This window comes from Notamacropus eugenii, chromosome 6 (assembly GCF_028372415.1).
Source record: "Notamacropus eugenii isolate mMacEug1 chromosome 6, mMacEug1.pri_v2, whole genome shotgun sequence".
Lineage (NCBI taxonomy): Eukaryota > Metazoa > Chordata > Mammalia > Diprotodontia > Macropodidae > Notamacropus > Notamacropus eugenii.
In genome coordinates, this window is record NC_092877.1 from 62505188 (window position 1) to 62519073 (window position 13886).

The following is a 13886-nucleotide window of genomic DNA, read 5'->3' on the forward strand; positions in this document are numbered from 1 at the left end:
ACATATTATATATGCACTATATCTGCAGTGTGCTATAGGTATATGTGCACACACATATATATATATATATATATATATATATATATATATATATGTGTGTGTATGTGTTTATACACAGACAAAAACATATGCATACACACATATCCAACCATAATCTCACCTGTGAGCTCTAGTCTACCACCAATTCCTTTGCCTATTTATCTATGTATTGTATCCTCCACATAAAATATAAGTTCTTTGAAGGAAGGAAATAGTTAAGTTTTTCCTTTTTCTACTTTTAGTACAGTGACCTACAAATAAAGGGAATTGAATAAATATTTCAAAATTTGAATTAATTAAATTGCATTCCCATCCCACTTCTGCCACTAGCTATATAATTCTCTCTAAGTCTTAATTTTCTGATCTGTTAAAATGGGAAATGAAACTTTAACTCTTAACTTTACAGGGCAGTGGTGAGGATCAAATGAATGCTATCAAGCCAATGGAAGAGTAGTAGAAGTCTATAAACAAAGCAGATCTCAAAAGAATTGGAAACTGTTGATCAGGATTGACAATACGTACAACTGCTCCAGATCACAAAGAGGAACACAAAACGCCTCTTGAGATTTCATTTCATATTGCCCTAACCCACCCCTCAAAAAAACTGCCAAAGAGATTAAAAGATGGTAATGTTGGATGGGGCTATAAATAGACAGGCACACTGTCATAGCACAGCTAGAGCTGTGAAGTGGTCCAGCTTTTCTGGAAAGCAATTTAAAATCACAGTAAATAACTAAAATAGCCATGCTCTTTGACCCAGAGATCCCACTGCTAGGCACTCCAAGGAGGTAGAAGACAGAAGGAAAGGTTTCACATATACCCAAACATTCATAACAGCACTTTGTGTAGTAGCAAAGAAAGCAGGGGAATGACTAAATAAGTGGTGGTACATGGATGTAAGGGGATATTATTATGCAATAAGAAAGATGAACAAGAAAAATTCAGAGACATATTGGATAACGTGTATGAACTAATGCAAGGCAAAGCAATGAAAAACAGGAAAATAGCATATTCAACAACCACAAGAGTGTAAACAGAAAGGATACAACCACCAAAAACAACATAACCAAACCCTGTGTAATTACACTGGCCAAGCTCAGCATTAAAGGAGAGAAAAGAGTGGCATCCTTCTACCATCCTCCCCTACAGGTACACACTTCTTTCAAGAGGTGAAGGACTATGGCTATGGAATATTCCACATAAGATTAGCCTTGATTGGTTAAATTTTCTGAACTCTTTTTCCCTTTTCTTTTTCATCTGTCTTAGAAAATATGGTCTTCTAGGTAAGGGAGAGGGAATATTTAGGAATAAATATGATATAAAAGTTATGGAAATAAGTTTAAAAAGAAAAAAAATCTATAAAGGCACTACCAGTTTTACAGATGAGACACCTCTTGGGTAGTGAAAGGTGAATTGAGCTCAGTTTCAAAACATTGGAGTTTCCTCCTGGCTCTGTCACTTACTAACTGTAGGATTTTGAGTTTAAACTTTTTGAACTTTAGTTTCCTCACTTGTAAATTCCCAACAGTAGTAACTCTTTTCATTTCTACAGTCGCTTGAGATGCAAGTCTCTTTTCTTGCAACAATCCTATGAGATGGGTGATGAAAATAATGTAAGATTGGACTGACTAAATGACCTGTAAGATCTCGTCGGGGTCAAACTCTAAGCTCCACTGAGCTCAGATGTGTGCATGGGTTTCTCTGATGGGAGAGTTCCCTGTAACAAGCAATCATCTTGGCCCTCTTGACAATCAAGCATTGATTGAAATGCTTATATCTGTCTATTGAAAATGAAAGGTATGTTTGTGTGTGTATTTGGGGGGAGGGAAGAGATCGTTAAAACCCATTCTGAACAGAGAAGATAAGCTGTTAACAACCTCCCAGAAACCTCCTAATCATGCAATGTACCTCAGGAAACAAAGAGATATCATTATGTAGATAGATATATTTTATTATCCCCATGTTGCACCATGATTATGGAGACTGGCAGAAGCCTTTCAAATCACTGCCAATTGTTCCTATTTAGAGAGGCAGTGTCAAAAATTATTAGGAATATACAACCATTGTCTGAAAGCCTGAAGTGATTAACAGGGGAGGGGAACCTGCATCCTCGAGGCCACATGGGGCCCTCTAGTTGCCCTTTGACTGAATCTGAGAGACCAAAAAGATATATAAATGTTAGAATTACATACAATTCCATCTCAGAAAGATCTGGCTTAGATTCTATGGTAAATGAAATGAGGAAGATAACAGGTTACTTATTTAGAGTTATGTGGATAGATTATGTATATATGTGTGATTAACTATATCCATAATTTTAAAAATTATTTTTATTGCCATTCTCCAATGTGTCCAACTTGAATAAATCAAGATACTATAAAATATTTACAGTTTCAGTTGGTGGAATTTAAAATGCCTCTCCCTTATGCCCAATGATGAGGTTCTTTTGCTCTTAATAATTATCCTAAGTGTCATTTTCATCATGATATTCATAGTTAATAAAAGATATATACATTGGATTTAATCCAGTTGTAAACTTTAGACTCCAAGATCCTTGGATCAGGAACTATTTTTGCTTTTGTATCCCCAGAACACAATGCCTGGCATGTAGAACATGCTTTAATAAGTGTTAGTTGACTGAGTAAATGTTACTTTCCTGAAATGAAATAAATTACATCTTCCCTGAGGTGTCTCATATGGTACTATATTACTATACTATTGTACTCTTCTGTAACTCTCCATATCCTACCTTCAAGACTCAGCTCGAATTTTATATAAGCTAATAAGAAACTTCCAAAATATTTAATTTACAATACACATATATAACATTTCATGCATTTGTGGCATTTGAAGCAATCTATTGAAAATTTGGATTTGGTATTAGAAAACTTGGATGCTAATCCTGCCTCTGTCACCCACTGCTTGTGTGACCTCAGATAAGTCATCTACCTCTTTGAAGCTCAATTTAGTTATCTTTAAAGGTGGTACCATGCTAGAGTTCTAGTCTTCAAATGAAAAAGACCTGAGTCTAAATTCTATCTTAGTCACCTCCTAGCTATGAGAACCTGGTTAAGCATCTGACTTCTCTTGGTCTTGACTTTCTCATCTGTAAAATGTGGATATTCGTAGCATCTATCTCACAGGGAATCAAGTAAGATAATCTATAAGAAAGCACTTTCCAAACATTAAAGTACTCTATTAATATAAGCTGTAATTAATAATAATGCTTATAATATCTGTACATTTATTGAGGATACATTTGAGCCTGTAAAATGTTTTGTAAGCTAGTAAATAGTATACAAATGTCAGCAACCATATATATGAATACACACACACACACACACACACACACACACACACACAATTAGCCCCGTGACTAATGGGTAAGCCACTTAGTCTGGCTGAGCATCAGAAAACTCTCATCTACTAAGGTGTAGTTGGGCAACCATCTCTCACTGCTGCACTGAAGAAATCACAGATCCTTAATGTACGCACACATACACACAGAGGTATATAATATATTATATACATTTTATACATACCCACAAAATAGATCTAGTCTCATTCATAAGGCAGCATTTTATTTACCTCAACCCCAAGGACGGCCACATAGAAAGAATTCAGTGTACTCACATTAGAAAAACAAATGTACCTAGATTCTTTAGGGAAATGGATCATTGATGACAGAATGCAACCTTTCACTCTAAGGATAAAATAAGGTACCTGAGCTCACTTCTCTGGGCAACTTTTCTCAGACATGGTCATCAACCTCTGAAAGAACTAATGAGAGTTTTATAACTACTATATGATAAGGGCACTTTAGTAAGAGCAGGGATGTGACAGTTAGAAATGAGACCTTTCACAATTACTGCTCCATGAAAACAAATGAGGTTGGCACACAAGGAAAAGATAGTCCTAGAGCATGGGTAAAACCTAAGTCGTTCTTTGTACATTTCCCTGGGGGCTAGAAGCAAGATGCCTTAAGAGAAAAGCCTCTCTATTTATTGAGAGTCATCATAGTCCACCTTTTGCAAGTACTAATAGAGTATCCTTTGATACAATTTCATTTACAGAAGGCAATTAGATGAAAATAGTTTATTTATATAGCACTTGACATCGATTTTCTCATTTAACTCTGACAAGAATCCTTTAAGGTGGGTGATGTAGTGACAATTATCCCAGTTTTGCAGAGGAGAAAACTGGAGCTCAGTAAGGAAAAGTGGGAGATGGTGAAGTATTTACCACTTATTAGAATCTCTATGGCTATGATTACTGAAAGTTAGCCTTTGATATTGAGAATGTGTTGGTGATAGCTAGCATTGTCCAACCATGGTGAATTTAGAAGAAGGAAAGGAGTAAATAAAATTAAAGAAAAGCATAGATTGTAGCTCACTGAGTACTCTTTATCTAACCTTTACTCCTATTGCTTGTATCAATATTGAAGGCTCATGACCTGATCAAGATCATGTATCTCTTCATTTGAACTCTGAACTCTGTTGTTGATGCTGATACTAACTCTGCTGTAGCTCCAGACACAACTTTCAGCTTCAGGCTCAAGATGGTGGGCTATTTCCCTCATGCCTGAAGAGAAGGTAGCATTTGAACTTGTAGACTCAAATCATAGATTGTAAAAGAATTAAATCTTCAGATAACCCAAAAGGGCAATGGAGAGATAGGGTGTAAACAGGATAAAACATAATATCAGTGATGTCATAGTCACAACAAGCAGCTTAAAAGATTTCAAGGAGAGGAGCAGAGCCACAATAGCTGAGTAGAAGCAGGAACCTGCTACAGTTCTCCCCTCCAACTCCTCAAAAAACCTGTAAAAAATGATTCTAAACAAATTCTAGAGCAGCAGAAACCACAAAATGACAGACTGAAGCAAATTTTCAGCCCAAGACAAGGTTGATGGGAAGGGTAGCTGGGAGCGAAGTGTAGTTCAGCGTGGACCACACTGGCAAAGAGTGAGAGAGAGCAGGCCTTAGGGGCCTGAATCACTGGTGGCTGCTGTGGGTTCCAGATTTCTCAACCTACAAATGCTAAAAACAGCTTCAAAGGTCAGTGGGAAGGGTCTCTCACCTGGCTGAGAGGGGAGCATGGCCTGGTCCCTGCCTGATCAGGTGCCAGCCCCAGGGTGGCTGCAGCCACTGCTGAAGCAGAGGTTACTTATGGAACCCTCCACTTAGCAAAACTCAAAAGTCAAGTAATTGGCTGGAAAAATGAGCAAATGGGGAAAAAGAAACAGACTACAGATTCTTACTTTCTTGGTGAAGAGGTATTTTCTTACATCATTAGTGACAAGGACTATTAAGACATACAGCCAGAAGAAGACAATAAAGCCAAAGCTCTTATATCCAAAGCCTCTAAGAAAAATATGCAATGGTCTCAGGCCATGGAAGAGCTCAAAAAGGATTCTGAAAATCAAGTAAGAGAAGTACAGGAAAAATTGGGAAGAAAAATGAGAGTGATGTAAGAAAATCATGAAAAATGAGTCAGCAGCTTGCTAAAGGAAACACCCAAAAAATGCTGAAGAAAATAACACTTTAAAAATTGGCTAACTAAAATAGCTCACTAGCTGTGTGACCTTGGGCAAGTCACTTAACCCCAACTGCCTCATCCTGGATCATCTCCAGTCATCCTGAGGAATATCTGATCCCTGGATTCAGAAGGCTCTGGAGGAGAAGGGAGGCTGGTGACCTGCACAGCCCTCACTCACTCAAAACAAAGTCAAATGCAAGTCATGTCATCATTTCTCTGATGGCATGGTCTTCTTAGGCAACAAAGGATGAACACACACAACCAAAATGGCAAAAGAGGTCCAAAAAGTCAATAAGGAGAAAAATTCCTTAAAAAGCAGAATGGGTCAAATGGAAAAAGAGGTCCAAAAGCTCACTGAAGAAAATAATTCATTAAAAATTAAAATGGAACAAATGGAATCTAATGACTTTAGGAGAAACCAAGAAATTATAAAACAAAACCAAAAGAATGAAATAATAAGAGACAATGTGAAGTATCTCACTGGAAAAACAATTGATCTGGAAAATGGATCCAGGAGAGATAATTTAAAAATTATTGGACTGCCTGAAAGGGACGATCAAAAAAAGAGCCTAGACATCATCTTTCGAGAAATTATCAAGGAAAACTGCCTTGTAGACAAATTACAGAGTTCCCAGGTCAAGGAAAAAATATTACAATCAGCCAATTCAAATACTGTGGAAACACAATCAGGATAACACAGGACTTAGCAGCTTCTATGCTAAGGGATCAGAGAACTTAGAATATGATATTCCAGAGGTCAAATGAGATAGGATTAAAACCAAGAATCACCTACCCAGCAAAACTGAGTATAATACTTCAAGGGAAAAAATGGTCATTAATGAAGTAAAGGACTTCCAAGCATTCTTGTTGAAAAGACCAGAGCTGACTAGAAAATTTGACTTTCAAATACAAGAATCAAGAGAAGTATGAAAAGGTAAACAGGAAAGAGAAACCATAAGGGACTTATTAAAGCTGAATTGTTTACATTCCTACATGGAAAGATGATATTTTTAACTCATGAGACCTTTCTCATTTTTAGGATAGTTGGAAGGAATATGCATATATATATATATATATATATATATATATATATATATATATATATATGTATATATAGGTGCATGTATGTATGTGTGTGTATATCTATATAGAGAGATGTGTGTGTGTGTGTGTGTGTGTGTGTGTGTGTGTGTGTGTAGTGAGAGAGAAAGAGAGAGACAGAGAGACAGAGAGAGACAGAGGGGGGGGCACAGGGTGAGCTGAATATGAAAAGATGATATTTAAAGAAGAAAGTTAAGGGTTGAGAGGAACATACTAGGAGAAAGAGAAAGGAAGAGGTAGAATATAGTAAATCAACTCTTAAAAGATGGTAAGAAGGGGGCGGAGACAAGATGGCAGAGTGAAAGCAACGACTCACCTAAGCTCCTGGAAAAACTCCTCTGGATATCTCTGGGGGGAGAGTCTGACCAGACTTTGGAGGTGTAAAATCCAGTGGGTGACGGACTTTGACGGATTCAGAGCCCAGGCTGGACCGGAGGGTCCACGGGAGGGATCTGTTCCGCGGGAGTAAGACCCCGGCGCACAGCGCAGCGCGGTAGGCGCGGCAGGGCGGAGGGGACCAGAGGAGCCCGAGAGTGGCGGGCGAGACCAGCGGAGCAGGAGATAAGCCAGGCCGAGCCGGTGAGAGCCGCTGAGTGCCAGACATCACCGCAGCAGCCCTTGAAATATTCAGCCTGAAGACGGACTTCGGTGGGTCACTACTTGAACTTCCAGGAACTGGGATGGCAGAGTGATCAGTAAGTGCTCTCTCCTCCCCGCTGATGACCGTGAGGGAACCATAAAATTCTTCCCCAGATTAATCCTGGATCAGCGGGAAGAGCAGAAGGGGGCGGGTGGTCTCATAACACCAGAGGCTGGAAAAGTGGCAAAGGGGGATTCTTCCTACTGTGGTGGAGGCGATCTGGAGGGACAGACGACCCAGGGCAGAGAAAATTCGCACTGAGACCCAGGCAAGCCTCAGAGCCAGGAGACGAGCCCCAGGAGGGGCGGGAACATGCGTTAGCTTCTAGGCGTGCCCCAGCCCTCCAGGGGAAAAGGGAAGACAATAGGGAAGCTGGGATTACCATCCCCTGACCGTGCCTTTGCCTCAAGTCAGCTGAGGAGATAGCCTGAGACCAGACCACACCTCCCACACACCTAACAAGATAACCCCAGGGTTGATCGGGGAAACAAAAAACAAAAGCCTGCTTTTAGCCCAGACACACATCAGCTCAACTTAAAGATCTGTACCTTCTGACTGAAAGAACCAAAAGCTACAACACTCAGCCAACACCATGAATCGGAAAAAGCAGACGAAAAGTGAAAAAACCATAGAATCTTTCTATGGGGATAAGGACCAAAACACAAACACCAAAGAGGTTAGGGCTGAGACTGTACTTCCATCTGAAACCTCAGATGGGACTATGAATTTCTCGCAAGCACAACTAGATTACCTGGAACGTCTGAAGAAGGATATAAAAGAAAAACTGGCCAATGATTTTAAAACTATAAAAAAAAGAATTCACTGATGAGAACATCACCCTGAAAAAGAAAATTGAAGAAATGGAAAAGGAAGTTCAAAAATTAACTGGAGAGAAAAGATGGTAAGAAAAAGCTTGTACAATGGAGGGGAAGAACGGGAAGGTAAGAGGGAATAAGTTAGCCTTCTTTTCACTGGATTTGGCTTCAGGAGAGAATAACATACACATTCAATTCGGTATCGGGGTTTTTCTTACCCTTCAGGAAAGCAGGGGGAAAGGGGATAAGAGCGGGGGACAATAGAAGGGACTGCAGATTGGGGGAAGGAGTAATTGGAAGCAAACAGTTTGGAAAAGGGACAGGTCAAAGGAGAGAATCAAATAGAGAGTGGGATAGGATAGTGGGAAATATGGTCTTTCACAACACATGCATAACCTTTATCACATTGCTTGCCTTCTCAATGAGGGTGGATGGGGAGGGGGGAAGGGAGAAAATGTGGAATTCTAAGTTTTAAAAATGAATATTAGGGGTTGTTTTTACATGCAGCTAAGACATATGATATATAAGCAATGGAGCATAGAAATCTATCTTATCCCACAGGAAAATAGAAGGGAAGGAAATGGGAGGAAAGGGTGATAAAAGGGAGGGTAGATTGATAGAAAGGGCAATCAGAATACACACTGTTCTGGGAAGGGGGCAGGGAGAAGACCGGGAGAAACTGTGAAATTCATAATTTTGTGGAATTGAATGTTGAAAATTAAAAATAATTCAATTTATATGAAAAAAATTTCAAGGAAATATATTATCAGAAAATAAGACAAACAGATCAGTTATACAGGTGAACAAGGGATAAAAGATAGAATGCAACCCTCATGCTTTCCTTAGTAACCATGGAATGTGAAGACTCAGAGGAAGGCTTCCAGCTGATAGAGAAGATCTGCCATGGGAAGTTTATGGGAAGGCATAATTTTACTTATTTTGAAGAAGAGTGTCACCAGCCAAAATGATCACCCGATCCTAAGACACAACAAAAGTGAAGACTTCATAGGACCTTGGGAAGACCTACATAAACTGAAGCAGAGGATACCAAGAGAACCAAGAGAACAATAATACACAATGACCATGATGAAGTAACAGAAAAAAACATAAATATTAGAGTTCTATACTGATCAATCAATTCCAGAGCACTGTTAATGAAATATTTCCTTCCTTATAATAATAATAGGTGTTTTTGTATTCAACAGAAAGAGGCAAGAATATAGACATGGTTACTGCAGTTGATAAGTTGGTTTGTTTTGTACCCTTTTTTAATAAGGGAGGGTTTTGCAGCTGGGATGGGAATCGTGGTCCTGGGAACTGACAGTGATATTAAAAAAAATAACAAAACCATCCATAAAACATTTTGCAGAAAATAATTCTCATCTTTCATGATGATTGGGTTTAACATTTTTTTGCTTGTGATTGCTGCTTTTTTCCCTATATCTCTGCCAGTCTCTGAGGTAAAATTTTAGTTGATTGTCTTAGGGAGGAAAGAAGATCAGGCTTCTACACAGCTGAGTTAACGTTGTTCACACAGAGCAGGCTATTGAATGACATCAGACTGGCACAAAAGCTTTCCTAGTTAATTTCACTCGGTGGCCAACTGAAGATGGTTTGTAAAAGATTAGTCCTTGATGCCATCAGATAGCGTTCCATGGCTGAGTTAGATGATACTGGAATGGAATTTTTTTTATTTTCCACCTGACTCTGTATTGTAAGGTTATAGAATGAGCTATGCAAACACCATATACATATGATATATACAATAATCCAAAGCAGAAGGATATGGATAGAATACCAGATTTGAAGTCAGAATCCTAGGATTTAGAGCTGGAAAGGACTTTCAGAGCCAAAAAGCCCAATTTCCTCATTTTATGGATGAGAAAAGTGTAGCACAAAAAGATTAACTGTCTTGTTCAGTGACAGATAGTAAGTATCTGAGATAGAATCTGAATCCAGGTCTTCCTTAACTCCAAGTTCAATGTCCTATTCATTACATCAATAGTTTTCAAGGTACGGTCCAGGCATTCTTTGGGAATCCCTAAAACCTTTTTAAGGGTTCACTAGATCAAAAACCATTTTCAAAATAATACTAAGATGTTTTCATTTTGATTTTGATAAATATCAATAAACAGAATCCATACCAACAAAAGCTCACTGGGGAGTCCTCAATAATACTACATTATGAGAAATAAGGAATTTGTAGAATTCAGAGAAACATGGGACAACTTGCACGAACTGATGCAGAATGAAGTAAGCAGAAAAGGAGTAAACAGAACAAGACTGAAAATAATGTGAAAGAAAGACTGAGAGCATTGGCGCCTAGAAAGGAATGAGAGAAAACCTATTATTCCATGCAGAGAAATCCTCTGCCAGAGTGAAAGTGGACATAAACACAATTACACAAGAGCAGGGGCTCAAACAAGGGAATCGATACTCAATTCAGATTGCTAGAAGAACCAGACCCAAGGTATCTTGAAAAAGAAAAACATCATTGAGTAAAAGAGACCAGAAGGATAACAAAAACCAAGGAGATATCAAAGCACGAAGTATTTATACTTGAAAAAAAAAAAAAGAGAGAGACCAAAAGTCCTAAGTTCTAGAGTCATCTCTGCTGGCTAGGTGGTTTGGCCATGAATAGGAAAAAACCAGGGTGGATATCCAACTGTGAGAGTAGCTAGAAAAATAAACTGATCTTTGGGTTCTAGGTTTGTTTGCCAAAGGGAGATTAGCATGAAGAGAACTGTGTGCACTGAGAGGAAGATACCCACAGTAGGAACATTAATGTATTTTATTTTTATTCTTTTAAAGAACCATATATTGTTATGCCTTTGTAAATGGCTTCCATTAAAATACAGCAGGGAATGAGAGAAAGGAATAAGTTTAAATTGTAGAGGTTAAATTATGATCTAATTAGATAAGTCTACTTCAAACTACTTCCCTGTTCAAAAAAAGCTCTGTGGTCTCAGTGTTTAGCACATATTAAGTATTTAACAAATGTTTGTTAACTGACATAATACTTCTAAATTCTGCTTATGGACATTTCAAACTTTTCAATCTTTCCCCAACCGACCTTTCCAACCTTATAACATATTACTCCTCTGCTTAGGCACCCTATTCTAGCTAAACTGCTCTTATTCTTTCTCATATCTCATATTCCATATCCCATCTCCATCCTTCGCACTGTCTGTCTCTCATGCCTGAAATATATTCCTTCTACGCCTCTGAATTTCAGAATCCCTTGTTTCCTTCAAGGGTCAGCTCAAATGTCACCTTCTTTAGGAAGTCTTTCCTGACCTCCTTAACTGCAAGTGTCTTCCTCCTCAAAATGAACTTGGATTATTTTGATATATACTTAGTACATGCCTATATGAAACTTGTTCTCCCCTAGCTGGATAATGAACTCCTTAAAAACAAGAATTCTTTTTGACTTGGTATCCCAGCACCTATACAGTGACTGGCACATAGAAAGTGATTAATAAATGATTCTTGACTGACTAAGTAGTCAGGAAGGAAAGGATCAGGATGGAGGAGGTAAAAAAACAGCTAAGGCATAAAATCAATAGCAACAATGCATTTTTTTAATTTAAAAATAAAGTAAAATGGACTACTCAGTTTGGCTTGGGTGCAATGTTCTTCTCCAGCAGACATCAGCATTGACTCTTTCAATAGTCTAAAACCAGAGCTGTCCAAAAGGTAGTTAGAGGATAATGGTACAGTGTTTACGTGGAACAAAATGGCCCTGCTTTGCAGCTGAAATTGTGGATAATACAAGGTGGCCCTCTGCTGGGCAGATTATCTAATCATCTTTCAGTACTGACCTGGGAAGGAGCGTTGACCACAGAAAGATTGTAACCATAGAGAAAGGAAGAGCCAAAGGCCCCAACGAGAGACGCCATGATGAGAGAACATGACCAGTTCTAGGGAAATAAGAAAAGGTAATTAGGCATCATCCAAATATGAATTTTAACAGAGCCCTTACAGATATTTACTTACACATCATGTGATCTAGCTAGGATGACTTACCTTATCACTGTGAAAACAAGTCTGAAAGAAAATTCATTCTTTTCTGTGGTATTACCTTAGATCGCTTTGGTTAATTTCCACTTTATAGTTCAAATAGGCCTTTCTTCTCCTCTCAAAATGAGGGGGATTGATTAAGAATCCCATTGGATTCTTAAAATGGTATCTGGACTTTTTAAAAAAATATTTTGATAACTGTATTTCAATATCATTGGTTTCTTTGTAACCCTCTGTACTTTATCTTATACCCTTAAAACCATTATTCTGAGAAGGATCCATAGACTTCACCTGATGTCAAAGGGGCACAGGATACACACACAAAAAAATGTTAAGAACCTCTAAAGTAAATGAACTACAAAGCCCTTCTACTTACAAGATTCTAGGTGCTAATTTAACCCTTCCAACTCCAAAGTTCTTTGTATTGTGTTCTAAGATCTCTACATGCTCTGAGCCTGGAATGTGCCCTCACCCCTCCATACATTGGACTCCCTAGCTTCCTTCAAAGCTCAGCCCAAAGTCAAATTACTAACGATCTCTTAGTTACCAAATCCAATTACTTTTTCTCTATCTTCCTTCTTCTTGAATTCTCTGCAGCCTTTCACACTACTGATCACTATCTTCTCTCTAGGTTTTCAGGACACCACTTTCTCCTGGGTCTCCTCCTACTTATCTCATCACTTCTCAAGCCTTCTTTGCTGGATCTTCATCCAGACCTTGCCCCCAAAATGTAGACCAGTTCTGTCCTGAGTCATTTTCTACTCTCCCTCTATGTTACTTCATTATTTCATTTGACGAACTCATCAGCTCTCATGGATTTAATAATCATCTCAATTCTGATAATTCTGAAATCTACCTGTCTTGCTCCAACTTCCCTACTGACTTCCAATCTTACATCTGTAACTGCCATTTAGACATCTTAAGCTCAATATGTCCAAAACAGAACTTATTAATTTTCCCCCTCAACCCTCTCCCTATTCCTACCTTCCCTAATACTGTACAGAGCAATATCATCCTCCCAGTCCCTCAGGCTCACAACCTAGGAATCATCTTTGACTCCTCCCAATCTGTCTCTCTGTCTCACACACATACACACACACACACACACACACACACACAGTCATACATACACACACACACAGATACCCCATACAGAATATGTGCCAAAGCCTGTTAACTTCACCTTTATAACATTTCTCAAATACATCGCCTTCCACCTTTGACACATGCCACCATGATAGTACAATTTCTTAAGACCTCACACCTGGACTAATGCAATAGCCTGCTGGTCAATCTGCCTACCTCAAATTTCTTTCCACTCCAATCCATCCTCCATTCAGTCACTTAAGTGATTTTTCTAAAGCACAGATCCAACCACGTCTCACACACACACACGCACACCCACACCCACACCCACCCACACACACACACACACACACACACACACACATACACCCCTTAATAAATTTCATTGGTGTTCTATTGCCTCCAAAATCAAATACAAAATATTCTCATTGGCACTCAAAATTCTTCATAATCTAGCCCGCTCCTACTTTTCCAGTCTTAACACTTCACTCCCCCCACCATAGTCTTCAATCTAGTGACACTACCCTCCTTGCCATTTCATGAACAAAACACTCTATGTCTGCTCTAGACATTTTCTCTGGCTGTCCCACCTGCCTCAAATGTTCTCCCTCTTCATCTCTACCCACTGGTTTCCCTGGCTTCTATTT

General features: G+C 38.8%; 1 protein-coding gene across 3 annotated transcripts in view; it reads right to left on the minus strand.

Annotated features, from left to right (window-relative positions):
* Window positions 1-13886, minus strand: part of SLC2A9 (solute carrier family 2 member 9) — a 327171-nt gene that overhangs the window by 257997 nt on the left and 55288 nt on the right. For all 3 annotated transcript variants that reach the window (XM_072620227.1, XM_072620226.1, XM_072620225.1), the window contains one exon: window positions 11955-12053. In XM_072620227.1, coding sequence (XP_072476328.1) covers window positions 11955-12053 — 99 coding nt within the window. The remainder of the gene's footprint in view (window positions 1-11954; window positions 12054-13886) is intronic.